General features: G+C 54.4%; 4 protein-coding genes across 4 annotated transcripts; 2 read left to right on the top strand and 2 right to left on the bottom strand.

The window, feature by feature from the left end:
- Positions 1–1,092: 1,092 nt before the first annotated feature.
- Positions 1,093–1,686, top strand: LOC141476147 (E3 ubiquitin-protein ligase TRIM41-like). The gene is made up of 2 exons (XM_074164750.1): positions 1,093–1,117; positions 1,166–1,686. Exons 1-2 carry the CDS (start codon positions 1,093–1,095, stop codon positions 1,684–1,686), a joined length of 546 nt encoding a protein of 181 aa, XP_074020851.1.
- A 3,238-nt stretch (positions 1,687–4,924) lies between these two features.
- On the bottom strand, positions 4,925–11,457 carry LOC141476179 (small ribosomal subunit protein RACK1-like). Its single transcript, XM_074164788.1, is given in 10 exon segments — positions 4,925–5,257; positions 6,788–6,898; positions 7,341–7,481; positions 7,928–8,038; positions 8,167–8,262; positions 8,622–8,769; positions 10,350–10,393; positions 10,395–10,444; positions 10,447–10,521; positions 11,346–11,457. Coding segments are annotated over 10 exon segments (951 nt in total). The 5' UTR covers positions 11,455–11,457; the 3' UTR covers positions 4,925–5,191.
- A 161-nt stretch (positions 11,458–11,618) lies between these two features.
- LOC141476146 (E3 ubiquitin-protein ligase TRIM39-like) lies at positions 11,619–17,849 on the top strand. Its single transcript, XM_074164749.1, has 6 exons — positions 11,619–11,682; positions 12,550–12,579; positions 14,549–14,860; positions 15,562–15,680; positions 16,628–16,736; positions 17,332–17,849. The coding sequence occupies exons 1-6, from the start codon at positions 11,619–11,621 to the stop codon at positions 17,847–17,849; spliced, it is 1,152 nt and encodes a 383-aa protein (XP_074020850.1).
- Positions 17,850–20,679: 2,830 nt separating this feature from the next.
- LOC141476145 (E3 ubiquitin-protein ligase TRIM7-like) lies at positions 20,680–24,381 on the bottom strand. The gene is made up of 6 exons (XM_074164748.1): positions 24,181–24,381; positions 22,791–22,813; positions 22,399–22,514; positions 22,056–22,085; positions 21,228–21,803; positions 20,680–20,687 (listed from the first exon to the last, which is right to left on the bottom strand). The coding sequence occupies exons 1-6, from the start codon at positions 24,379–24,381 to the stop codon at positions 20,680–20,682; spliced, it is 954 nt and encodes a 317-aa protein (XP_074020849.1).
- Positions 24,382–26,846: the final 2,465 nt, after the last annotated feature.

The raw sequence follows: 26,846 nt of genomic DNA, 5'->3' as shown, positions 1-26,846 counted from the left end.
GGGAGGAAAATTGGGGGGGGTGAAAAGAGTGGGGGAGGAAATTGGGGGGGGGGAAAGAGTGGGGGGAGGAAGTTTTTTGGGGGTAAAAGGGGGTGGGAGAGGAAATTGGGGGACGAAAATGGCGGGGGGGAGGAAATTGGGGGGGTGAAAAGAGTGGGGGAAGGATAATTGGGGGGGTTAAAGGGGTCGGGAGGAAATTGGGGGGGGTGAAAGGGGGTGGGGGAAGAAATTTGGGGGTGAAAATGGCGGGGAAATTGGGGGGGTGAAAAGAGGGGGGGAGGAAATTTTGGGGGCGAAAATGGGGGGGGGAAATTTTGGGGGTGAAAATGGGGGGGAGAGGAAATTGGGGGGGTGAAAAGAGGGGGGGGAGGAAATTTTGGGGGTGAAAATAGTGGGGGGAGGAAAATTGGGGGGCAAAAAGGGGGGGAAAATTGGGGGGGTGAAAAGAGTGGGGGGAGGAAATTTTTGGGGGATAAAATGGGGTGGAAGAGGAAATTGGGGGGGTGGAAATTTTGGGGGTGAAAATAGTGGGGGGAGGATAATTGGGGGGGCGAAAAGAGTGGGGGGAGGAAATTTTTTGGGGGTAAAAGGGGGTGGGAGAGGAAATCGGGGGGGTGAAAAGAGGGGGGGAAGGAAATTTTGGGGGTGAAGGGGGGAAATTTTGGGGGTGAAAATAGTGGGGGGAGGATAATTGGGGGGGCGAAAATAGTGGGGGGAGGAAATTGGGGGGGTTAAAGGGGTCGGGAGGAAATTGGGGGGGGTGAAAGGGGGCAGGGGAGGAAATTTGGGGGGGTGAAAATAGTGAAAAGAGGAAATTGGGGGGGCAAAAGGGGGTAAATTTGGGGGCATTAAAGGAGCTGAAATTTGGGGGTTACAGAAATTAAATGGGGGGGGGTGAAAGATGTTGAGAGGAAAAATTTGGGGGGGGGGGGGGGGGATTGAAGAGCTTTTAACTCCATCCATCCCAGCCCAAACCAGTAACAAACTGGGGAGGGGGGGGGGAAGGGGGGGGTCAGTCCCAGTGAGGCTGTAAGATTTTGGGGGGGTGGGGGAAGTAAAACGAGGTGAAAAATCAGGCGATTCGGGGGATTTATGGGAGAGATTGGAGGTGACTGGGGTAACGTGTCCCCCCCCTTTTGTTCGTGTGTCCCCCCCCCCCTCCCAGCTGACGTCACCCTGGACCCCGACACGGCCCACCCCCGCCTGAGCCTCTCCCTGGACCGTCGCAGCGTCAAACTGGGCGAACGTCGACAGGATTTACCCGAAAACCCCAAACGTTTCGACGCCGATTATTGCGTTTTGGGGGCGCAAGGTTTTACCTCCGGCCGCCATTACTGGGAAGTCGAAGTCGGGGGTCGCCGGGGTTGGGCGGTGGGGGCCGCCCGAGAAACGGCTCGTCGGAAAGAAAAAACCACCGGGTCTCCTCACCAAAAACGAGAAATTTGGTGCGTGGGCACCAACGGGAAAAAATATCAAGCCTTGACGGCCACCGAGCAAACTGCTTTGTCGCCCAGCGAGAGGCCCAGGCGTTTCGGCGTCTACTTGGACTACGAAAAGGGTCAGTTGGGCTTCTACAACGCCGAAAGCATGAGCCACATCCACACCTTCAACGCTTCCTTCCACGAGCGCATCTTCCCATTTTTCCGCGTTTTGGCCAAGGGCACCCGCATCAAAATTTGCACCTGAGAAACGTTCCCGAACTTTTTTTTCCCTTTGGGATGGATTTCCCCTTTCGGGATCCTCCACCCGCTGCACTCCTCCTCTTCTGGCTTCGCTCACAAGGACCTCCCGGAGGCTCCTCCTCGGGATCTCGCCTGGTTCGGGGGTGGAATTGGGAAGGATCCGCCTTGGAAGTTGCTTTTCATTTGGGTTCTTGCTCCTCTCTCCCTTTTTCCCCCAACTTTATGCCTAAATTTTCCAGCGCGTTCTCCACGACGTTGAGTTTTGAGGTTGCATCTTGGTTTTGAGGAGCATCTTGGCTCCTTTCAGGAGCTTCTGGAGGGGGAGATCCATACGTTGAGGAGCCAAACGCTCTTGGTTTCTCAAAATTCCATCATTTACAAAAAATAATGGGAAGGATCCTCCTCCGAAGGTTGTTTTAATTTGGGTTCTTGCTCCGCTCTCCCTTTTTTCCCCAACTTTATGTCTAAATTTTCTAGGGTGTTCTCCACAACGTTGAGTTTTGAGGTTGCATCTTGGTTTTGAGGAGCATCTTGGCTCCTTTAGGAAGCTCCTTGGGGGTGAGAAGATCCATACGTTGAGGAGCAAAAGCTCTTGGTTTCTCAAAATTCCTTCATTTTTCCAAAAAATATTGGGAAGGATCCACCTCAGAAGTTGGTTTTCACTTGGGCTTTTGCTCCTCTCTCCCTTTCCCTCCCCCCAAGTCAACGTTCTCCACCCAGAGTTTTGAGGAGCATCTTGGCTCCCTTTGGAAGCTCCTTGGGGAGGACAGATTCGTACACTGAGGAGTAAACACTCTTGGTTTGAAATTCCTTAATTTTTCCAAATAATATTGGGAAGGATCCTCCTGCGAAGGTGGTTTTAATTTGGGTTCTTGCTCCGCTCTCCCTTTTTTCCTCCAAGTTTCTGCCTAAATTTTCCAGCGCGTTCTCCACGACGTTGAGTTTTGAGGTTGCATCTTGGTTTTGAGGAGCATCTTGGCTCCTTTCAGGAGCTTCTGGAGGGGGAGATCCATACGTTGAGGAGCCAAACGCTCTTGGTTTCTCAAAATTCCATCATTTACAAAAAATAATGGGAAGGATCCTCCTCCGAAGGTTGTTTTAATTTGGGTTCTTGCTCCGCTCTCCCTTTTTTCCCCAACTTTATGTCTAAATTTTCTAGGGTGTTCTCCACAACGTTGAGTTTTGAGGTTGCATCTTGGTTTTGAGGAGCATCTTGGCTCCTTTAGGAAGCTCCTTGGGGGTGAGAAGATCCATACGTTGAGGAGCAAAAGCTCTTGGTTTCTCAAAATTCCTTCATTTTTCCAAAAAATATTGGGAAGGATCCACCTCAGAAGTTGGTTTTCACTTGGGCTTTTGCTCCTCTCTCCCTTTCCCTCCCCCCAAGTCAACGTTCTCCACCCAGAGTTTTGAGGAGCATCTTGGCTCCTCATTTGGAAGCTCCTTGGGATGAGACAGATCCGTACCTTGAGGAGCAAAAGCTCTTGGTTTGAAATTCCATCATTTTTCCAAAAATATTGGGAAGGATCCGCCTTGGAAAGTTTGGGCTTTTGCTCCTCTCTCCCTTTTCCCCCCCCCAAGTCAACGTTCTCCACCCGCATTGAGTTTTGAGGAGCATCTTGGCTCCCTTTGGAAGCTCCTTGGGGAGGACAGATCCGTACATTGAGGAATAAACACTCTTGGTTTGAAATTCCATCATTTTTTTCCAAATATTGGGAAGGATCCTCCTCCAAAGGTGGTTTTCATTTAGGTTCTTCCTCCTCTCTCCCCGTTTTCCATGATGTTGAGTTTTGAGGTTGCGTCTTGGCTCCTCTTGGAAGCTCCTTGGGGGTGGAGAGATCCGGACGTTGAGGAGCAAACGCTCTCCTTTCTTGAAATTCCATCATTTTTCCCCCCAAAAAAATCCTCGCTTTTCCTCTCGCCGGTTACACCGAGGTGCCTGGATTTTTTTTTTGGGATCCGCACAGAGCATCTTCAACCCACTCCCAATTTTTGGGACCCGGAGTCGAACCCGCTTTGACCTTCCATCTTCTCCTTCCCCCTATCGGTTTTGTTTTTGGGGGGTGGGGGGAGAAGGGTTGAAAACTCCTTAAATCCCCCCCAAAAATCCCTTCGGAACCATTTTTTGGTGGCTCTGGCACTTTATTGGGGGCCGAGGAGGGTGCAAAGAGGTGGTTCTTCTCCTCCGTTCCCAACCACGGAGGGAAGAATCGGCCTCGTGGGTTTTATTTTTCCCCCTTTGCAGCTCGAGAGCTCTCGAAAACAGGGAATATTTATTTTATTTTTCCCTTTTTTTGGTTTTTTTTTTCTTTTTTTTCTCCCCAGTTGCTGAATTTCCAGCTCAATCTTGTCCCCCTCGAGAGACTCTTTGTGTTTTATTCTTTATTTTTCTGTCGGTGGATTGGTATTATTAATTATTATTATATTTTTTTCCCCCCTGTTGGCATTACAGAGCTAGTTCAAAATATTTTTTGGCTAAAAAAATAAAAAATAAAAAATAATTAAATGGAGATTTAGTTTTATTAAATGGCAAGAAAATAATAATAATTAATAAAGATTAAGGTTGTAAACCCCTGTCTTTGGTTTATTGAGATCCCGGCGCCGGTTTTGAAGAGATTTGGCTTAAAATTGGGCACCGGGAATCGGGGTCTCCGTCCCCGATTATTCCAATTAAGATCTCGCCTCGTTATATCTTGGCTTAATTACTCTTAATTAGCTTAGGTCAGGCCCAGAGCCGCGCGTCCCACTCGCTTTTATCCACCTAAAGGGATATCCAAGGGCTGAGGTGGCGTCACCGAGGGACCAAAGTCCCTTCCAGCTTGGGGACGTGGGTGGCTTTTTGGGGGGGAAAAAGCATAAAAAGTCCTAAATTTGTAAAAAATAGGGGTTTTGGGGTTTTTTTAAGCACAGACTTGAGGGTCTGCGAGGCCGAGGGTTGAGAAGTCGGGGGTTAAAACGTCTCCTTGGTTAACGACCGCTCTGAAAATGTCACTTGTCACCCAGGCGTCTTAAATTTATCAACTTTCGGGGTGTTTTTAAGGAATCGCGGGTTTTTTTTTTTTCCAGGTGGGTTTTTTTTTTTTCGCGGCGTGGGAGAAGGAAACCACCCCCAAACCCCCACCCCCCCACCCCAAATCCCCAAGGGTCGGGAGAAAAAAATCTTCCCGGTCCCACCGCGCCGTCCCCCGGCACGTAATTATCTCCCTCCGCTCTTTGTTTTTACGTATTACGGGTTTTTTTTTTTAAATTTATTATTATCAAAGTTCTGCTGGCGCCCCCAAACCCCCCCCCCCCCCACCGCCACGTCCCCAACCTCCCAGGCCTGGGGACGACAACTTTTTGGGGACACAAAGCCGGAGCAAAAGCTCCAGCCCCACGTGTTCCACCAACCTCTGAGAGTTGTGGGGCGGGAGCTTGATGGAACGCTCTTTTTTTTTATTGATTTTTTGGTTTTTTTTTTTTCCTAATTTTTTTTTTGTACGTAAAAAGTATGATTTCTCGCTACCGCGTCCTCATCTGGTCCCGATGGTGACTTGCCACACGCGGACGAGGTTGTCGGTGTAACCGGCGAAGAGGGTCTGCGGGGAGGAAGAGAGAAATGGGGTGACGGGAAGGGGAACGGGGTTGGGGGGCCACCAAGAAGGGGGTCACCTCGGGAGGTGATGAGGACAAAGGACCTGTGGGTCCTCGGGGGCGGAGGGTGAAGCTCAAAGCGGTGAGTGGGGAGATGAAGGGGAAGGGGAGGAAGAGAGGAAGGGAGGAAGGAAGGAAGGGACCCCGAGGGAGGAAGGTAAGGAACCCGAGGGAGGAAGGGAGGAAGAAAGGGACCCCGAGGGAAGAAGGTAAGGACCCCGAGGGAGGAAGGAAGGAAGGAAGAGAGGAAGGAAGAAAGAGAGGAAGGAAGAAAGAGAGGAAGGAAGAAAGAGAGGAAGGAAGAAAGAGAGGAAGGAAGAAAGAGAGGAAGGAAGAAAGGAAGAGAGGAAGAAAGAAAGGAAGGAAGAAAGGGACCCTGAGGGAGGGAGGAAGAAAGGAAGAGAGGGAGGGAGGAAGAAAGGAAGAGAGGGAGGGAGGGAGGGACCCTGAAGAAGGAAGGGAGGAAGGAAGGGATCCCGAGGAAGGAAGGAAGGGAGGGACCCTGAGGAAGGGGGGGAGGAAGGAAGGAAGGAAGAAAGGGACCCCAAAGGAGGAAGGAAGGGACCCCGAGGGAGGAAGAGAGGAAGGTAAGGACCCCGAGGGAGGAAGGAAGGGAGGAAGAAAGAAAGGGACCCCGAGGGAGGAAGGAAGGAAGGGAAGGACCCCGAGGAAGGAAGAAAGGGAAGGAAGAAAGGGAAGGAAGAAAGGGAAGGAAGAAAGGGAAGGAAGAAAGGGAAGGAAGAAAGGGAAGGAAGAAAGGGAAGGACCCGAAGGAAGGACCCAAAGGAAGGACCCAAAGGAAGGACCCAAAGGAAGGACCCAAAGGAGGGAAGGAAGGAAGGGAGGGAAGGAAGGGAGGGAAGGACCCCAAGGAAGGAAGGAAGGAAGAAAGGGAAGGACCCCAAGGAAGGAAGGAAGGAAGAAAGGGAAGGACCCCAAGGAAGGAAGGAAGGAAGAAAGGGAAGGACCCCAAGGAAGGAAGGGAAGGAAGAAAGGGAAGGACCCGAAGGAAGGAAGGGAAGGAAGGAAGGGAAGGACCCCAAGGAAGGAAGGAAGGAAGGGAAGGACCCCAAGGAAGGAAGGAAGAAAGGGAAGGAAGAAAGGGAAGGAAGAAAGGGAAGGAAGAAAGGGAAGGAAGAAAGGGAAGGAAGAAAGGGAAGGAAGAAAGGGAAGGAAGAAAGGGAAGGAAGAAAGGGAAGGAAGAAAGGGAAGGACCCCGAGAAAGGAAGGGAGGGAAGGAAGGAAGGGAAGGAAGGAAGGAAGGAACCCCGAGGGAGCGAGGAAGGGACCCCAGGAAACTCCTGCCCTTGCTGACAGAGATGGCTCCAGGAGTGGAGCACAAGTGTCCTCAGGGTCCCTACGCTCCAAGAGCAGCAGGAGGGTCCCCCAAATCATCATTCTCATCCTCCTCCTCCTCCTCTTCCTCCCCCTAGGGCTGGGACGCCGGAAGAGGGAGAAGGGGCTGTTTTTTTTACCTGTCCATCCGCAGACCAGGCCAGGGAGGTGCACTGGGGAGGTTCCGCTTTGCTGCTGGTGCTGATCACCTCCTGCTTCAGCTCGTCCACGATGATTTTGCCTTCCAGGTCCTGGCAGGAAGGAAGAAAAAAGATGAAGGAAGGAGGAACTTCCACCACCCAATCCAACCCAACTCCGGAAGGTGGTGAAAGGAGCAAAGGATCGCTCAGAAACAGCCTCTGGATTTCCGCATGGATGCAATCAGATGGCATCAAAGTGTTTCATCACGGCGTGGTGGCTCTGCCCCTCCGGCCACCGCGACCCTCCTCGGCCAGGGGGACAAGGAGACGGGGAGCGGTGGCTGCTGCGTGACCCCACCACCACCACCACCATCAGGGGGGGACACTCATCCAGGAGAGCTCCTTCTCCGAGATCGGTGATCCAAAGCGAGGATCTCAACCACCATGGTGGCTCCAAACCCGGCACCACCCAAAATCTAAAGGACTTGAGTCTTCTGGAAGAACCCTGGCCAGATGGGGACAAAAAGGGGTTGGGGACCCAGAGGTGACGTACCCAGATCTTGATGCTGGGGCCGGTGGCAGCACAGAGCCAGTAGCGGTTGGGGCTGAAGCACAAGGCGTTGATGATGTCTCCTCCGTCCAAGGTGTAGAGGTGTTTGCCTTCGTTCAGGTCCCACAGCATGGCCTGGCCGTCCTTAGGGGGGCAGAAGATGGGAGTCAGAGCAAACCCCAACACTTGTCCAACCCCGAGGAGACCCTGGTCCAACCCCGAGGAGACCCTCGCCCGCCCCAACCACGGTTAAGGTGGAGAACTTTGCCCCAAGCCAACGTGGATATGGAAAAGTTGAAGGACACGGCGAGAAAATTCTGAGAAAATTCCAAGAAAACCCATCGAGGGCTGAAACCGAAGAGCTAAAGAAGGTCCCTGGAGGTGGTGGAGCATCTTTGTGGTCCTCCCTCTGAGGACCATCAAAGTCAAACCAGATCTTTGGGCCCTTCCCACCCCATCTTCAAGCCGTGACGGAGATGTGGAGCCCGTTTTCAAGGTGGTGGACACCCAAACAAAACTGGATCTGCTGGTGGGACACCCGAAATCTCGGTCACGGGACCTGGGCCTTCCCCCCACCCCATGACACGTACCTTGCCACCGGAGGCACAGAGGGAGCCATCGGGGGAGACGGTCACCGTGTTGAGGTAGCCCGTGTGCCCGATGTGGTTGGTCTTCAGCTTGCAGTTGGCCAAATTCCAAACCTGGGTGGAGGAGGGAAGAAGAAAAAGGAGGTTAAAAGCTGCTGTTCTACCCCAAATTTGGGGATTTTAAGGGTAAAAAAACGTTCCCCCAGAACGTTCTTGGCTGCTCCAAGGAGCTGATCCCCCACCTTCACCAGTTTGTCCCAGCCGCAGGAGACGATGATGGGGTTGCTGCTGTTGGGGGAGAACCTCACGCACGACACCCATTCCGAGTGACTCTCGTCCTGCGGGAAGAGGAACGACTCCGGGTTCAAGGCGAGGAAAAAAAAAAAACAACAACAACCGGCTCTTCCCCACCCCCTTCACAGGGAGCTGCAAGATGAGACCTGCCGCATCCCATCCTTCCGGAGCTTTTCCAGATTCTCCCCTCCTCCTCCATCCCTCAGAATTGCAGGATTTGTCCTCAAATCCTCCCCAAAGAGAGGTCAACAAGGAAAAGTGCAGGTTCTAATCATTAGGATGGGACTGGGGAGACCTGGATTCTCCATCAAAAGCGGTGGGAACGGAGCTAAAACCAAATCCACGGAGGGTCGGTTCTCCTGGACGTGCGTTCTGGAAGCCCACCACCCCCAGAGGTTCTCACCTGGACCGTGTACTTGCAGACGCCCAAGGTGTTCCAGAGCTTGATGGTTTTATCCCTGGAACCCGAAACGATTTGCCGGTTGTCGGAGGAAAAAGCCACGCTCAGGACGTCCTTGGTGTGACCCACGAAGCGACGGGTGGTGGTGCCGCTGGGAGAGGAGAAAGGGGGAGAAAGCTTCAGACAAAAGCTCCAGCGAGGAGGAGGAGGAGAAAAATCCAAGTATTCGGGGGGAAAGATCCAAATATTTGAGGAAAATCCAAATATTGGGGGGGAAAATTCCAAATGTTGGGGGGGAAAATTCCAAATGTTGGGGGGGAAAATCCAAATATTTGGGGAAAAAAAATCCAGATGTTGGGGGAGAAAATCCAAATATTTGGGGAAAAAAAATCCAAATGTTGGGGGAGAAAATCCAAATATTTGGGGAGAAAATCCAAATATTGGAGGAAAAAATCCAAGTATTTTGGGGGGAAAATCCAAGTATTTGGGGGAGAATCCAAGTATTGGGGGGAAAATCCAAATAGTTGGGGGGGAGGAATCCAAATATTTGGGTGGAAAATGCAAGGATCGGGGGGGGGGGGGGATTCAAATATTTGGGGAAATCCAAATATTGGACCAAAAAATCCAAGTATTTGAAGAAAAAAGAACCAAGGAATGCTCTACAAAAAACGTTAAGGAGAACTTTGGAAGAGGATTTGGGGGCCATCGGGATGAATTTGATCCAGACGCCTGGTTCTCCCAACCCCCTTCTCCTAATTTTACCGATTTGGCCCAAAATGATCCCCAAAAAAAAAAAGAGCCTGAGCCCCCACCCCCCCCCAATATTCTGTTTTTTTTTTCTCCCATCATAATTGCAGGACGTCGTCTTCAGATCCCAGAGGATCAGGAGACTTTGCGTCGGGTCTAATCATCGGGAGAGAAAAGGGAGGAAAAACACCCCCCAGTGCCCCCCAAATCCCCTCCAGTCCCCCCCAAACCCCCCTCACCCCCCCCAAGTCTCCCCCAACCCCCCCAAAAACCTCCCCAACCCCCCTCAGTCCCCTCTAAAACCCCCCCAATCCCCTCTAAACCCCCCCACTCTCCTCTAAAACCCCCCAAAACCCCCCTAAAATGCCCCCAGTCCCTCCCAGTCCTCCCCAAAGCCCCCCCAAACCATCCCCAGTCCCCTCTAAAACCCCCTCCAGTCTCCCCCAAAACCTCCCCAGTTCCCCCCCAAACCCCCCAGTCCCCTCTAAACCCCTCCAGTCCCCCTAAAACCTCCCCCAGTCCCCCCTAAACCCCCACAGTCCTAATACCCCCCAGTCCCCTCTAAAGCCCCCTTCAGTCTCCCCCCAAACCCCCCCAGTCCCCTCTAAAAGTCCCCCAGACCCCTCTAAACCCCCCCGTCCCCTCTAAACCCCTCCAGTCCCCCTAAACTCCCCCCAGTCCCCCCCAAAGCCCCCCAAAACCACCCCTCAGTCCCCCCTAAACACCCACAGTCCTAATACCCCCCAGTCCCCTCTAAAACCCCCTCCAGTCTCCCCCAAAACCCCCCCAGTCCCCTCTAAAAGTCCCCCAGACCCCTCTATAACCCCCCCAAGTCCCCTCCAAAACCCCCCCAGTCCCCCCTAAAAGTCCCCAGTCCCCTCTAAACACCCTCCAGTCTCCCCCAAAACCCCTCCAGGCCCCCTAACCCCCCCCCCCCCCCGCCAAATCCCTCTCAGTCTCCCCCAAAAGCCCCCCAGGACTGACGTGGTGAGGTCCCAGAGGCGCAAGGTGCCATCCCAGGAGCCGGAAGAGGGCGAACTGCCCATCGGAGGAGATGACCACGTCGCTCACGAAGTGGAGTGACCCCGCAGAGCTCGTTGGGGGATGCCGTAATTAGTCTCGTCCCTGGTCAGCTTCCACATGATGATGGTTTTATCTGGAGAAGAGATAAGGTTGGGGGGGAGGGGGGGAGCATCACCTCACCGCCCCCCATCCTGAAAATGGGGTGAAAAAGCCCCTTTTCTGCTCCTTCGCAGCCTCCTGCCTCCTCTCCCCTCCTCTTCCTCGCCACCTCTCCCCTGCTACACCCCCTCCCCGGGCGCTGCACTAAATGGGGGGGGCTCCAGCCTGTCCTGTGTGTGTCCCCCACTTCAGATGGTCTCCCCCTGACCCCCCCCCTTCCCCTCCTAATGGTCTCCCCCGACCCCCCCCCCCCTTCAGATGGTCTCCTCCTGATCCCCCTATCCCCCTTTAGATGGTCTCCCCCTGACCCCCCCCTCCTGCTGGTCTTCCCCTGACCTCCTCCGACCCCCCCTTCCCCTTTAGATGGGTCTCTCCCTGACCCCCCTCTCCCCCTTCAGATGGTCTCACCCCTCTCCCTCCTGATGCTCTCCCCCTGACACCCCCCCTTCCCCTTTAGATGGTCTCCCCCTGACCCCCTCCGACCCCCCCTCCCCCTTCAGATGGTCTCCCCCCAACCCCCCCTCCCCTTAGGTGGTCTCTCCCTCCTGATGGTCTCCCCTTGACCCCCCCTCCCCCTTCAGATGGTCTCCCCCCAACCCCCCCTCCCCTTAGGTGGTCTCTCCCTCCTGATGGTCTCCCCATGACCCCCCCCTTCCCCTTCAGATGGTCTCCCCCGCCCCCTTCCCCTTCAAATGGTCTCTCCCCCTCTCCCCCCCCCCCTTCAGATGGTCTCTCCCTCCTGATGGTCTCCCCCCGGCCCCCCCTTCCCCTTCAGATGGTCTCTTCCCTCCCCCTCACCCCGCGAGGCGGAGAGGATCATGTCCGGGAACTGGGGGGTGGTGGCGATCTGGGTCACCCAGCCGTTGTGGCCCTTCAGGGTGCCCCGCAGGGTCATCTGCTCCGTCATGGCGGCGGCGGCAGGGATCGGATGGCACCGGATAACGAGGGGGAAAAACGGAGGCCGCGGCCCGCTCGCCTCCCGCCGCCCTCAGCGCCCTCACAGGAAGAGGCCGGGCCGCCTTCCGGCGGAAGCGGAAGTAGCCTCGATGGGGGGGCTGGCTGTACGGCAACATGGCGGCGCCCAGGGTGGGGCGGGGCAACATGGCGGCGCCCAGGGGATGGTGGTGGGGAAGCCGTACGGAGAGTGGGGTTTAGGGGAGGGAGAGGGTCTTGGGGGGCTGGGGGAGGGTCTTGGGGGGCAGAGCGGGCCTTGGGGGGGATGGTAGAGGGGTCTTGGGGGGCAGGGAGGAGCCTGGGAGGCTGGTAGAGGGTTTGGGGGGGGGCAGGGGGTACTTGGGGGGCAAAGGGGGCCTTGGGGGGCTGGTAGGGGGGTCTTGGGGGGCAGGGAGGTCCTTGGGGGGCTGGTAGAGGGTTTTGGGGGGGGCAGGGAGGTCCTTGGGGGGCTGGTAGGGGGGTCTTGGGGGGCAGGGAGGAGCCTGGGAGGCTGGTAGGGGGGTCTTAGGGGGTAGGGAGTACTTGGGGGGCTGGTAGGGAGGTCTTGGGGGGCAGGGAGGTCCTTGGGGGGCTGGTAGGGGGGTGTTTGAGGGCTGGTAGGGGGGTCTTGGGGGGCAGGGAGGAGCCTGGGAGGCTGGTAGGGGGGTCTTAGGGGGTAGGGAGTACTTGGGGGGCTGGTAGGGGGGTCTTGGGGGGCAGGGAGGTCCTTGGGGGGCTGGTAGGGGGGTGTTTTGGGGGCTGGTAGGGGGGTCTTGGGGGGCAGGGAGGAGCCTGGGAGGCTGGTAGGGGGGTCTTAGGGGGTAGGGAGTAGTTGGGGGGCTGGTAGGGGAGTCTTGGGGGGCAGGGAGGTCCTTGGGGGGCTGGTAGAGGGTTTTGGGGGGGGACAGGGGGTACTTGGGGGGCTGGTAGAGGGGGCCTTGGGGGGCAGGGAGGTCCTTGGGGGGCTGGTAGGGGGGTCTTGGGGGGCAGGGAGGAGCAGAGGGGGAGGACGAACCCACAATCACACCAATTCATCTTTCTGCCTCTCACATTTTTCTCTTCCCTCTAGATTTCCTGGAGTTTGAGCTTCCTTTGACAAGTAAGTGAACCGAACGCGTGCCCAACCGAGCCATCATGTGAAATCAAAAAATGTGGTAAAAGAAGCTCTGCTGCCCCCAAAGATTGACCTAAAGTGCTCTGCTGCCTCCTTTCCCCCTTCTCCCACCCTGGTCCCACCACCAGGCGATGCCTGGAGGGTTCCCAACCGGGTCAGAGGGATGGGAGGGGAGAGAAGAAGACCTGTTTTCCCCAAATCTGTTTTCCCCAAACAGACCCTCCCCAGCCTTCCTGTAGCCCCCCTCAGGGACTGGAAGGCCGCTATGAGGTCTCCCCAGAGCCTCCTCTTCTCCAGGCTGAACAACCCCAGCTCCCTCAGCCTGTCCTCGTAGCAGAGGTGCTCCAACCCCCTCATCATTTTGGTGGCCCTCCTCTGGACCCGCTCCAGCAGGTCCACGTCCTTTCTCTATTGAGGGCTCCAGACCTGCACACAGCGCTCCAGGTGAGGTCTCACCAGAGCAAAGTGGCAGAATCGCCTCTCTGGATCTGCTGGCAACGCTTCTTTTGATGCAGCCCAGGATGTGATTGGCCTTCTGGGCTGCGAGAGCACATTGCCTGCTCGTGTCCAGCTTCTCCTCCATCAGCACCCCCAAGTCCCTTTCCTCAGGGCTGCTTTCCAATACCTCATCCCCCAGTCTTGTATTTATCCCCAGGAGAGTTTCTTCCCAGGTGCAGGACCCTGCACTTGCTTTTGTTGAACCTCATGAAGTTCATCTGGGCCCACCTCTCCAGGTCCTTCTGAATGACATCCCATCCCTCTGGTGTATCAACCACACCACACAGCTTGGTGTCATCTGCAAACTTGCTGATGGTGCTCTCAATCCCTCTGTCTATGTCATTGATAAAAACGTTAAACAGCTGATTAACAACTGTTAAACAGTGATCTTTTCATCACTAAATGGCTGTTCCTGGGTGCCTCAAATCTTGCCCTGATGGGGAGTTAAAAGTAAAAGTGCAATTCTAAGTCCTTTCTCCCTTGTGTGTGTGCTTTTTTCCTTGGGTTTTTTATTTCCTGCGGGTATTTCTTTGGAAGTTGCTTAAGAGAACTGGAGGAAGGAAAAGTCATCCCTGTTCCTCTCCAAAACCCACTGCACAGGGAGATGAGAAACCTGAGTTTTCTGCCTCCTCAAACCCAGCAAGTCTGTGGGAATAGAGGTGGGGAAAAGTCAGCCACCAGCCAGGAGCTGGAGCCATTTACAGCTAGGTCCCAGCCTGACTCCATGTGCAAAGGGGGAGTCAGAATTGGCCAGAAACACCTGGAAATGGGGCTGCTCCTTTTGGTGCTGGCTCAGGGTGAGCCCTGACGCCCTGGGCTTCAGTCAAGGAAGAGGCTGGGCTTGTTCCTTGAGAAGATACAGCAGAGCCAGGGGTTCAGAAGAAGGTCCATCAAGTCCTCATCTCCAGACGTCCCTGCCTGGGAAAGCAGATATGAGCAGGGCGAGGATGCCTATGGCCCCAGGAGCCCTCTTTTCCCAACCACAGTGGGTAATTAAACAATTAAAAGGGTATAATGAGAGGCTGCCAAACAGCCCTGCACAGCCTGTCCTGAAGGCTACTGAGGTCCTTCCCAAGCCCTGGCCAGGTCCTGTCACCCCTCACATCTCAGAGGCATTTTCAGCCCCTGCTTGTCTCCCACCCACAGCTGCACCACAACCTCTCTGAGGTGCCACCAGGGCATGAAACTCAGCTGCTGTGGAGTCACCAAATCCCACTGGACTCCACTGATTGGAAGTGGCTTTGGAGAGTGAAAAATCCCAGCACCTCCAGGAAAAGGTGAAAATGGGATGGGCATCTCCAATTTCCATCCTCCTCAGCTGTCCAACCGCTACTTCCTGGAGCAATATAAGTTAATGTATTGCCTGAAGCCCTGCTGGGAAGGGGCTGGGTCTCAGTGTAACCAATGGTGTAGAATCAGGAAGAGAAATCTCTGACCTTTCTGATCATTTGAGAAGGAAAGGAGCTCGGTTGGTCGCTCTTCATGGCAGCCAGGACGCCTGTGGAAATCCTGCGGGATGAAGCCTGCTGCTCCATCTGCCTGGAAATATTCCAGGACCCCGTGTCCATCCACTGTGGGCACAGCTTTTGCCGGTCGTGCATCACTCAGAGCTGGGAAGGACTGACCACCAACTTCTCCTGCCCCCAGTGCGGGGAGACGGGGGCCCAGAAGAGCCTCCGACCCAACTGGGAGTTGGCCAACATCGCTGAAGCAGCCAAGAGATTGAACCTGCAACGGGACAGAGAGGTGGAAGGAGGGGAGAACTTCTGTGAGGAGCACCAGGAACCCCTGAAGCTCTTCTGCCAAGATGACAAAAGGCTTATCTGCGTGGTGTGTGACAGGTCCAAGGTGCACCGTGACCATTCTGTGGTTCCCATGGGTGAGGCTGCCCAGGAGTACAAGGTGAGGGGGTTATGGTTGTGTTGAGGCACAAATGTCCAGAAGCTCCTGGTGTTGGTGCTCTTGATGGGTGGAGATCCCTGTAGAGCCTTTGGGCTGTGGGATAAACCCCCTGTGGACTCCCCCATCCTTGTCTCTTGCTACCAACTCTTGAGGTGGCATTGCCTGCCCTGAGGAAGAGGTGGAGGTAGGAGCAGCACGCTCTTGGGGACCAAAGGGTCCTCTCCCCCAGGGTTCAGCCACGAGCAGGGGCTATCGGGAGGGTAGGAAACAGAGGCGTAGGATGGCTCTGTCCTCCAGGGTGCGGGTCCCTTATCAAGGTCAGCTCTGCTGCAGATCAGTAGGAAAGGAGAGGGAGAGATCCTCAGCCCTTCTCCCACCCCACAGCTCCCTGAAGAACCTTGACCTTTGTGAAAATAGAAAAAGAAGAAAAAAGGAAAAAAGGGGGGAGGTAAATCACCTTGAAACAGTCATGGGGGTCCCAAAACTCTGCCAACACTTATCGCAAGAGAAACCAAGAGTTCCCCGTTGCTTCTGCTGAGGGTGCCAGACCATGATGCCATTCCACAGGGGACTTCTTTCTTTCCTCTCAGAAACACATTGAGACCCAACTGCACCATCTGAAATCAGAGCACGAGGCGCTTCAATCTTCCGTGAAGGACAGACAAGACCGAATGGAGGACCACACTGTAGGTGCCCATCATTTTTCCTGGGCAGAGGGTGGGGGAAGAAAGGAGGAACATCTCCTCCTCCTCCTGTCCCGCAGGGGTGGGTGATGCTCAAGGGCTGTGGGGAAGGGAGAGGGGGTTTGTATCTTCCCCAAATGCCTCTTCTTGGTGGGTCCCACTAAGGCATGGCCCACCCTTGACCCTTGATGCTCTTCTCCTGCTCTCTGCTTCCCTTTCCACGCTTCGGCTTGCCCTTGGCAGGAGAGGACAGAAGCTGCAAAGCAGGAGATTGTCACGAAATACAGGAAGCTGCACAAGATCCTGGAGAAGCAGGAGTCCTCTCTTCTGGCCCAGCTGGAGCAGCTGGACACAGAGATAAGGAAAGCCCATGAAGAAATCCTCCAGAGGCTTTTGGAGGAGGCAACGAGGCTGGGCACGCTGATTGGGGAGATGGAGAGGACATACCAGCAGCCAGACTGGGAGCTCCTGAAGGTGAGAGCCCAGGCTTCCCAAACTTGCTGTGAAGGCCCGCGTTGAGCTTGGTCTCCAGCCCTCGCTTTTCTACCCCAACCCGCTCAGAGAGAGACTTCCTCAGAGTGGGACCCCGGTACTCCAAGGGGAGGTGTTCCATGTCACTGAGTCTCTTTTTCTCTCTCATCCAGGACATCGGAACCACCTTGAGCAGGTATGTGGTCCTTCTCCTGTCACCATGTCACCACCACAGAGCAGCTCTGTGGCAGGACACTGGGAGAAAGCACGTAGGGACGGGTTGGCTCTTCTGCAGTACAGCCCTTGGACTTGACCGAGGCCACGGGGGGTTGGAAGGAGGGCTCTGCCCCTCTCTCCTTAATGAACGATGAATTTGGACACGGGCTGGCAGGAGGCAGGAGCAGGGAGTGCTGAGAAAACACGGAGCAGCAAACTACAACCAGGCGTAAATCCATCCCCTCTTCCCTTCCAGGGGCCAGAGGGAAACGCTCTCCCACTCCCTCGATATTTCCCCGGAGCTGGAAAAGAAATTCTCTGATTTCACCGAGAAGAACTCATCCATCAAGGAACTTCTGGAGAAATTCCAAGGTACCGAGGGCAGGTGCAGAAAGGCAAATGCCATCGTGCTTCTTGGTGGGGAGGGACGGAGTGAAGCCACGGGAAAGCAACGCATCCTGGGTGCTGAATGAGGGGTTGTTTCTTTCAAGATCCCACAATGAGGCAGAGAAGGAGCAGCGAGCGTTGGTCTGATGTTCCCTGCCTGTCCTCCTCCTCTTCTCCTCTGCCTCCTCAAGTTTCTCGACATTCCCCCAAGCCTGTTCCTGACTCTCGGGACTTCTGCAGAATCCCACAATCACACCAACTCATCTTTCTGCCTCTCACATTTTTCTCTTCCCTCTAGATGTCCTGAAGTTCAAGTTTCCTTTGACAAGTAAGTGAACCGAACGTGTGCCCAACCAAGCCATCATGTGAAATCAAAAAATGTGTTAAAAGAAGCTCTGCTGCCCCCAAAGATTGACCTAAAGTGCTCTGCTGCCTCCTTTCCCCCTTCTCCCACCCTGATCCCACCACCAGGCGATGCCTGGAGGGTTCCCAACCGGCTCAGAGGGATGGGAAGGGAGAGAAAAAGCCCTGTTTCCCCCCAAATCTGCTGCCATGAGCCTGACTCTCTCTCCACCTCCAGCACAGATGACGCTGGACCCGGAGACGGCCAATGCTGGTCTTTATCTCTCGGAAGACTGCAAGCTCATGTGGTGGGAACGCTGTGAGGATGACGTGCCCTCCAACCCGGAGAGGTTTACATTAGATCCCTTTGTGCTGGGCTCACGGGGGTTCACATCGGGGTGGCACTGCTGGGACGTGGAGGTCAATCGAGAAGGTATTTGGGGCATCGGGGTGGCCAAGGAGTCGGTTCCAAGGGACCGTCGGTTGTGCCTGAAGCCCGATGAGGGGATATGGGCTCTGTGTCATAACCGAAATGGGTACATGGCTCTGACCTCTCCTTGTGCCACCTCCTTGACTCTACGCAGTGTCCCCAAGCGGATACGAATCTGCTTGGACTATGAGGAAGGGAGGGTGGTGTTTTTTGATGCCGAGACCAAAGAACGGATCTTTGCTTTTCCGCCGGCGTCTTTCCAAGGGGAGAGAGTCTTCCCGTGGTTCATGGTGATCTGGGATGCTCAACTCAAACTTCTTCCCTAAGGCACAGGGGAAAAAAGAAACCCAACCCCCAAAGCCACCCACTTACCCTTGGGAAAGAAACCAGGGGCTGGGTTTTGTCCCAGTCCCACCAAAGGGACAGGAAAGGGTAGCGGTGTTCAGGTTCCTTTCCTTTAGTGCCAAACGGGAGCATTTCTGTGCCTTCAACTCCATTTTGATCTTTCAGTCACTAAATGGCTGTTCCTGGGTGCCTGCAAACTTGCCCTGATGGGGAGTTAAAAATAAAAGTCCAAATCATTTCTGCCGTGTGTGTGTGTGTTTTTTATTTTGGGGTTTTTATTTCCTGCGGGTTTTTCTCTGGAAGTTGCTCAAGAGAACTGGAGGAAGGAAAAGTCATCCGGGTTCCTCTCCAAAACCCACCGCACAGGGAGATGAGACCCAGGGGTTCAGATGAAGGTCCATCAAGCCCTCCTCTTGTCCCCAGGCATCCCTGCCTGGGAAAGCAGATAAGAGCAGGGAGAGGATGCCTATGGCCCCACAACCGGCAAAAGCTGTGCCCGCAGTGGAAGGACACGGGGTCCTGGAATATTTCCAGCCTGTAGGTGAGGCTGTGGGGTTTTCCCACTTAAAATGACTCCTCGGAAGTGGAGGAGGACGAAGAGGAGAAGGAGGAGGAGGAGGATCTGCGGCGATGTGCTGAAGATTAGGGGCACAGAAACCGCCACCTGCGAGGGCGGGGAAAAATGCTGCAGAAAAAAAGCTAAACCCACCCCCCCATAATCACTAGCCCCACATCCAGGGAGATTTCTCCCCAAAAAACTCTCCAAAATTGGTGGCTCTGAGATAAATTTAACACCCCCTCAGTGGATTTATTTACCCTGCATTTGTAGAAGTGCTTTTTTGCTGTGCTTTTTCATTTTTTTCTCAAAACCACAGAGCGTTTCCTCCCCTCCCTCCCTTCAACACGGCTCTGCCACCTTCTCAAATTCTTTTTTTTGGGGGGAGAATAACAACGAGGACAGGTTTTGGATGGGCAGGAAAACAGAAAAGGAGCAGAGAAGGGGAAGGGACGGGGGGCGGGGGGGGGTGGAATAAAAAGAGCTATTTCTCTGTATCTGAAACTACAGCCAATAGGGGAAGAAATACGCAAAATCAATGTTAAAAAAAAAAAGAAATAAAAGGAATTTTTGGGCGTTTTGACATGTTTTGAATAAATTTAAGCGGGAAGGGTGGGGAATCCCAATAGGATTATTGCAACTGCCCCCCTAAAAAAACCCCAACCCCAAGGATCCCTGCAATAAAATGCCAAGAGGAATCATCGACCGGGTTGGGTTGGAAGGCACCTTGAAGACCATCGAGTTCCAACCCTCGGGAGGCCCATGGGTAAATGCCACCCGAAAATGCCCGTTGGCGGCTGCCCCACGGAGAGGGGGACGCGCTTTGCCCTTGGGAAAAGGGGTTTTCCGTGGGGCGCCAGCCCGTCCCCTGGGCTTTACCTTATATTCCTGGGCAGCTTCTTCCACGGGGACCACGGGGTGGAAGCAGTGAGCCCGGGACCTGTCGCAGACCACGCAGATGGGCTGCAGGTCCTCCTTGCAGAAGAGCTTCAGAACCTCCTGGTGCTGCCTACACACCTTCTCCTATCCCCATCCTCCTCCTCTTCCTCCCGCCTCCAGGCTGAGCCGCCCGGCGATTTCGGCAATTTTTGCCAGCTCTCTGCTGGGACGGAAACTCTTCTGTGGGGCCGTCTGCCGGCACTGGGGGCAGGAGAAAGGTGCCTCCAGCCCTTCCCAGCAGCGGGCGATGCAACCCCGGCAGAAGTTGTGGCCGCAGTGGATGGAGACGGGCTCTTGGAAGAAGCCCAGGCAGATGGAGCAGGAGGCTTCGCTCTGCAGGCTTTCCGTGGGGCTCCAGGTAGCCATGGCTCTTCCCAACCCACCTCAAAGGAGCTTGGCTTTGTGGGGAAGAAGAGGAGGACCTTCCTCCTCCTGGTCGCAAACCCACCTCCGGGAGAGGATCAAAGGAGCTTGATTTGGCAGGGAAGAAGAGGAGGACCTTCCTCTTCCTGGTTGAAAACGGTGGGGAAAACAACTCCCAGCCCTCAAAGCATGGAGAGGAGTGAGAAGATGGCAGGCGCGTGCGATGGTTCCTCCTACCTCTGGCCTCCTACCCCTTTTGGTCCCACCAGATGTGAGTGAGCAGATAAGGAGGCTGGAAGAGGGCGGGACGGCTCTTCAGTGGGACCAGGATGGGCTGGAGCCTCCTGGGTAAGGGTGAGTTGGGGCTTTGGGAAGAAATCTCATGGAGCTTGGGGTGGGAGACCCTCCTGGACTAAGACCAGCCATTGAGGAGGACTTTGGGGTCTTGGAGGGAGGGGGCAAGCTATCCATGAGTCAAGGATGGGACCAACTTCCAGGGGCTTCTCCACCTTCCCAGCTTCCTAGGTCTTTTTCACCTTCCAGGGGCTTCTCCACCTTCCAAACTTCCTGGAGCTTCTCCACCTTCCAGGGGGCTGAGACACTGGAAGAGGTTGCCCTGAGAAGCTGTAGATGCCCCATCCCTGGAGGGGTTCAAGGTCAGGTTGGAGGGGGCTTTGAGCAACGTGGTCTGGTGGGAGGTGTCCCTGCCCATGGCAAGGGGGTGGGGCTGGATGGTCTGGAAGGTCCCTTCCTACCCAAACCATCCCCTGATATCAACCCCATATGGGCTTGCTCCCCTCCAGCAGCACATGTGAGGCCAGTATCTGGGTACGAGGACCAGTTTGATGCTTCCCAGTACTAGGGTTGGGGGGGAAAAGAGGGTGAGGCCACCAAACTAAAGCCCAGGGTGGATGGGGAAAGACTGGGATAATCCAGCCTGGAAAGGAGAAGGATCAAAACGCTGCAAGGGCCCAACAGGGTTAGAGAGAGGGCAGAGCCAAATATCAGATCCCTCCAGTGTCTCTCATTACACCCTGGTAATTGGTTAATTACCCATTGAGGCTGGGAAAAGAGGGCTCCTGGGGCCATAGGCATCCTCTCCCTGCTCTTATCTGCTTTCCCAGGCAGGGATGCCTGGGGACAAGAGGATGGACCTTCATCTGAACCCCTGGGTCTCATCTCCCTGTGCGGTGGGTTTTGGAGAGGAACCCGGATGACTTTTCCTTCCTCCAGTTCTCTTGAGCAACTTCCAGAGAAAAACCCGCAGGAAATAAAAAACCCAAAATAAAAAACACACACACACACGGCAGAAATGATTTGCACTTTTATTTTTAACTCCCCATCAGGGCAAGATTTTTGGCACCCAGGAACAGCCATTTGGTGACTGAAAGATCAAAATGGAGTTGAAGGCACAGAAATGCTCCCGTTTTGCACTAAAAGAAAGGAACCTTAAAACCGCTACCCTTTCCTGTCCCTTTGGTGGGATTGGGAAAAAACCCACCCCTTGGTTTCTTTCCCAAGGGTAAGTTGGTGGCTTTGGGGTTTTTTTGTCCTGTGCCTTCGGGAAGAAGTTTGAGTTGAGCATCCTCCATCACCATGAACCACGGGAAGACTCTCTCCCCTTGGAAAGATGCCGGCGGAAAAGCAAAGATCCGTTCTTTGCTCTCGGCATCAAAAAACACCACCCTCCCTTCCTCATAGTCCAAGCAGATTCGTATCCGCTTGGGGACACTGCGTAGAGTCAAGGGGGTGTCATCAGGAGAGGTCAGAGCCACGTACCCACTTCCGTTATAACGCAGAGCCCATATCCCTTCATCGACCTTCACGCACAACCCAAGGTCCCTTGGAATCGACTCCTTGGCCACCCCGATGGCCCAAATGCCTTTTCTGTGGACCTCCACGTCCCAGCAGTGCCACCCCGATGTGAAGCCCCGTGAGCCCAGCACAAAGGGCATGAATGTGAACCTCTCCGGGTTGGAGGGCAGGTCCTGCTCACGGCGATCCCACCACACGAGCTTGCAGTCTTCCGAGAGATAAAGCCTGGGGTTGGCTGTCTCTGGGTCCAGCGTCACCTGTGCTGGAGGCAGAGAGAGAGTCAGGCTCATGGCATCAGATTTGGGTGGAAACAGGGCTTTTTCTCTCCCCTCCCATCCCTCTGACCCGGTTAGGATGCCTCCAGGCATCGCCTGGTGGTGGGATCAGGGTGGGAGAAGGGGGAAAGGAGGCAGCAGAGCACTTTAGGGCAATCTTTGGGGGCAGCAGAGCTTCTTTTACCACATTTTTTGATTTCACATGATGGCTTGGTTGGGCACGCGTTCGGTTCACTTACTTGTCAAAGGAAACTCGAACTTCAGGAAATCTAGAGGGAAGAGAAAAATGTGAGAGGCAGAAAGATGAGTTGGTGTGATTGTGGGTTTCTGCAAAAGTCCCGAGAGTCAGGAACAGGCTTGGGGGAATGTCGAGAAACTTGAGGAGGCAGAGGAGAAGAGGAGGAGGACAGGCAGGGAACATCAGACCAACGCTCCCTGCTCCTTCGCTGTCTCATTGTGGAATCTTGACAGAAACAACCCCTCATTCAGCACCCAGGATGCGTTTCTTTCCCGTGGCTTCACTCCGTCCCTCCCCACCAAGAAGCACGATGGCGTTTGCCTTTCTGCACCTGCCCTCGGTACCTTGGAATTTCTCCAGAAGTCCATTGATGGTTGCGGATTTCTCAGTGAAATCAGAGAATTTCTTTTCCAGCTCCAGGGAAATATGAAATGAGTGGGAGAGCGTTTCCCTCTGGCCCCTGGAAGGGAAGAGGGGATGGATTTGCGCCTGGTTGTAGTTTGCTGCTCCGTGTTTTCTCAGCACTCCCTGCTCCTGCCTCCTGCCAGCCCGTGTCCAAATTCATCATTCATTAAGGAGAGAGGGGCAGAGCCCTCCTTCCAACCCCCCGTGGCCTCAGTCAAGTCCAAGGGCTGTACTGCAGAAGAGCCAACCCATCCCTACGTGCTTTCTCCCAGTGTCCTGCCACAGAGCTGCTCTCTGGTGGTGACATGGTGACAGGAGAAGGACCACATACCTGCACAAGGTGGTTCTGATGTCCTGGATGAGAGAGAAAAAGAGACTCAGGGACATGGAACACCTCCCCTTGGAGTACCGGGGTCCCACTCTAAGGAAGTCCCTCTCTGAGCGGGTTGGGGTAGAAAAGCGAGGGCTGGAGACCAAGCTCAATGCAGGCCTTCACAGCAAGTTTGGGAAGCCTGGACTCTCACCTTCAGGAGCTCCCAGTCTGGCTGCTGGTATGTCCTCTCCATCTCCCCAATCAGCGTGCCCAGGCTCGTCGCCTCCTCCAAAAGCCTCTGGAGGATTTCTTCATGGGCTTTCATTATCTTTGTGTCCAGCTGCTCCAGCTGGGCCAGAAGAGAGGACTCCTGCTTCTCCAGGATCTCATGTAACTTCCTGTATGTCCTCACAATCTCCTGCTTTGCAGCTTCTGTCCTCTCCTGCCCAGGGCAAGCCAAAGTGGGGAAAGGGAAGCAGAGAGCAGGAGAAGAGCATCAAGGGCCAAGGGTGGGCCATGCCTTAGTGGGACCCACCAAGAAGAGGCATTTGGGGAAGATACAAACCCCCTCTCCCTTCCCCACAGCCCTTGAGCATCACCCACCCCTGCGGGACAGGAGAAAGAGGAGATGTTCCTCCTTTCTTCCCCCACCCTCTGCCCAGGAAAAATGATGGGCACCTACAGTGTGGTCCTCCATTCGGTCTTGTCTCTCCTTCACGGAAGATTGAAGCGCCTTGTGCTCTGATTTCAGACGATGCAGTTGGGTCTGAATTTGTCTCTGAGAGGAAAGAAAGAAGTCCCCTGTAGAATGACATCGTGGTCTGGCACCCTCGGCAGAAGCAACGGGGAACTCTTGGTTTCTCTTGGGGTAAGTGTTGGCAGAGTTTTGGGACCCCCATGGCTGTTTCAAGGTGATTTACCTCCCCCCTTTTTTCCTTTTTTTTCCCTTTTTCTATTTTCACAAAGGTCAAGGCACTTTCCGGGAGCTGTGGGGTGGGAGAAGGGCTGAGGATCTCTCCCTCTCCTTTCCTACTGATCTTCAGCAGAGCTGACCTTGATAAGGGACCCGCACCCCGGAGGACAGAGCCATTTATGGAGTTTTGCAGAGGGATTGTGGTGAGGAGAAATCCTATGCCTCTGTTTCCTACCCTCCCTATAGCCCCTGCTCGTGGCTGAACCCTGGGGGAGAGGACCCCTTGGTCCCCAAGAGCGTGCTGCTCCTACCTCCACCTCTTCCTCAGGGCAGGCAATGCCACCTCAAGAGTTGGTAGCAAGAGACAAGGATGGGGGAGTCCACAGGGGGTTTATCCCACAGCCCAAAGGCTCTACAGGGATCTCCACCCATCAAGAGCACCAACACCAGGAGCTTCTGGACCTTTGTGTCTCAACACACCCATAACCCCCTCACCTTGTACTCCTGGACAGCCTCGCCCACGGGAACCACAGAATGGTCACGGTGCACCTTGGACCTGTCACACACCATGCAGATAAGCCTTTTGTCGTCTTGGCAGAAGAGCTTCAGGGGTTCCTGGTGCTCCTCACACAAGTTCTCCCCTTCTTCCACCTCTCTGTCCCGTTGCAGGTTCATCCTCTTGGCTGCATCAATCATGTTGGCCAACTCCCAGTTGGGTCGGAGGGTCTTCTGGGCCCCCGTCTCCCTGCACTGGGGGCAGGAGAAGTTTTTGGTCAGTCCTTCCCAGCTCCGAGTGATGCACGACCGGCAAAAGCTGTGCCCACAGTGGATGGACACGGGGTCCTGGAATATTTCCAGGCAGATGGAGCAGCAGGCTTCATCCCGCAGGATTTCCACAGGCGTCCTGGCTGCCATGAAGAGCGACCGTCGCAGTTTCAGCCTCCAAATTGGTTTCGATTTTGAAGAAAGAGGAAGGAGAGAGATTTCCTGTTTCTACACCTTTGGTTACACTGAGACCCAGCCCGTTCCCAGCAGGACTTCAGGCAACACATTAACTTCTATTTCTCCAGGAAGTAGCGGTTGGACAGCTGAGGAGGACGGGGATTGGAGACACCCATCCCATGTTCAGCCTTTCCTGCAGGCATTGGGATTTTTCACTCTCCAAAGCCACTTCCAATCAATGGAGTCCGGTGGGATTTGGTGACTCAACAAGCAGCTGGAAGAGGAGTTTCACAGCCCGGTGGCACCTCAGAGAGGTTGTGGTGCAGCTGTTATAGTTCAATTTAAACCAATCAAGTCCGAAATGGATTCTCTAAATATTTATTAAGGTAGGAAAGCAAAAGCAGCTTCACAATGCCTAAACTATAGGAACAGAACATTGTGGTTTTTCTTGGTATACAGGACGTTCCTACATCAGCTATAGCAAGGCTTAAGCTATTTCCTTTTCTATTGGTTTGGTTAACATTTTACCTTTAGTTACATTGTGGTTTAACATCTGCTCAAGATATCATTATAGCGAGACTTTTCTGAGATGCCTCCGTGTCTGGTATGGCAAGATGGTTCTTGAGACACTGATCAGATCAGCAAATTACTTCTAATTACTTATTACACAGCTGTGGGTGGGAGACAAGCAGGGGCTGAAAATGCCTCTGAGATGCCAGGGGTGACAGGACCTGGCCAGGGCTTGGGAAGGACCTGAGCACCTTCAGGACAGGCTGTGCAGGGCAGTTTGGGAGGACTGCAGCATCTCTTGGGTGACCTGAAGGGTTCAAATGTGCAGCTCACTGCAGGGCAGGGCCTTCCTGGCTGTCAGAAGCCATTTCTGCCTCTCCTGACCCTTGGGACATCAGCTTTGCCCCTGGGGTGAGGTGAGCCATCAGAGCAACACCCTGCCGAGACTGCTCTGGAGATGGATCCTCAGGCGTCCCTGGAGATTGGTGGTGCCTCCAAGACCCTCCAAGGTCCCAGCCGGTTTCTCTGAGCTGCGGTGACAGAGCTGAGAGGTCCGGACCGATGCTTTTCCTTCCTTTCCTGGCTTTTTCAAAGCCTTTGACTTTGTTGCCCCTTCTTTCCAGCATCCTCACCTTTCAGCCCGTTTCCCGTCCCGCTGTTTTTTCAGGCACAGGAGGAGGAAGAGTCATCGCTGTTCCCTCCCGACACAGCTGAGATGGAGCAGGAAAGGGCTTCCTTAAGTCCTTTCCCTTGAGCTTTACCTGAGGCAGGTCAAGGGAAGGCAGCAAAGCCACCAGGATTTGCCGGGCTGGTGGTGGCACGGCACCCTTTTCCCAGTTTCTAACAAAAAAAAAAAAAAAGAAGGGAAAACTGCCCTTGCAATCTAGAAAGACGCTTTAATGCAGTCATTTTGCATATAAAAACTTATGTAAAGCTGCTTATTAGGCTTCCTGACCCAAAGGAATATCTTTAAATTGCGGAAAGGCTCATTCTGTTCATCTTTACTTCCTCCCACCCCTGATTTCTCCCACCCCACAACTCGGCGAAAGGCGGCCGAAATCCACGGGGTTCAACACCGAAGCCTTAAAACGTGTGTGTTCTTGCCGATACTGTGAAAGTTTTTGACTCACAAGAGGTCCTGGTGGGAAAATGGCAGATATTAAGCCTGATTCAGCAGTACAATCTTCTCCTTTCCTGTATCCAAACCAGGAAGCAGAGCCAGCTTCTCCAGCCCCGCAGGACCATCATGGGTGACCGTCAAGCATCAACACGGTGGAACGTCAAGGTACGGAGAACTTGGAAAGGGTGGGAGAAGGGCAGGAGGGCTTGAAGCTTTGAACCTGGTGTCCCCAGGGGCTGTTGCACAAATCCTGGGCTTCATGCTCCTGCTGCTCCCAGGGTGGGATTCCCCGGAGAAATCGTGGAGAGCACCCAAATGTTAAAAAATCCTCCCAAGGTGACCCTTTCTCAATCTCGGGCTCTTGGAAATGCCACGAGAATGAGATTCGAGGTGGAGACTGGGACTCGTTTGATCTGCTTTATTCGTTACCTTTGGCCAACTCCCAGTTGGGACGGAGGGTCTTCTGGGCCCCCGTCTCCCTGCCCTTTGGGGTCTTGGAGAGAGGGGGCAAGCTGTCCATGAGTCAAGGATGGGACCAACTTCCAGGGGCTTCTCCACCTTCCCCGCTTCCTGGGGCTTTTCCACCTTC

This window comes from Numenius arquata, chromosome 28 (assembly GCF_964106895.1).
Source record: "Numenius arquata chromosome 28, bNumArq3.hap1.1, whole genome shotgun sequence".
NCBI lineage: Eukaryota > Metazoa > Chordata > Aves > Charadriiformes > Scolopacidae > Numenius > Numenius arquata.
Note: the sequence above shows the minus strand (reverse complement) of the source record. Positions and strands in the feature narration are given on the sequence as shown.

What these genes read in the sequence shown, in the direction of transcription:
- LOC141476146 (XM_074164749.1), top strand. Translation starts at nt 11,619, where the DNA reads ATGGCGGCGCCCAGGGTGGGGCGGGGCAACATGGCGGCGCCCAGGGGA. An exon ending in GGAAGGAGGGGAGAACTTCT is followed by an intron (nt 14,861 to 15,561) that starts GTGAGGAGCACC and finishes GCCATTCCACAG; the next exon opens with GGGACTTCTTTCTTTCCTCT. An exon ending in ACCGAATGGAGGACCACACT is followed by an intron (nt 15,681 to 16,627) that starts GTAGGTGCCCAT and finishes TCCAGGGGCCAG; the next exon opens with AGGGAAACGCTCTCCCACTC.
- LOC141476147 (XM_074164750.1), top strand. Translation starts at nt 1,093, where the DNA reads ATGGGAGAGATTGGAGGTGACTGGG. An exon ending in AGAGATTGGAGGTGACTGGG is followed by an intron (nt 1,118 to 1,165) that starts GTAACGTGTCCC and finishes CCCCCCTCCCAG; the next exon opens with CTGACGTCACCCTGGACCCC.
- LOC141476145 (XM_074164748.1), bottom strand. Translation starts at nt 24,381, where the DNA reads ATGATTGATGCAGCCAAGAGGATGAACCTGCAACGGGACAGAGAGGTG. An exon ending in ACTTCTGGAGAAATTCCAAG is followed by an intron (nt 22,086 to 22,398) that starts GTACCGAGGGCA and finishes TCTTCCCTCTAG; the next exon opens with ATTTCCTGAAGTTCGAGTTT. An exon ending in GTTCGAGTTTCCTTTGACAA is followed by an intron (nt 21,804 to 22,055) that starts GTAAGTGAACCG and finishes CTCTGCCTCCAG; the next exon opens with CACAGGTGACGCTGGACCCA.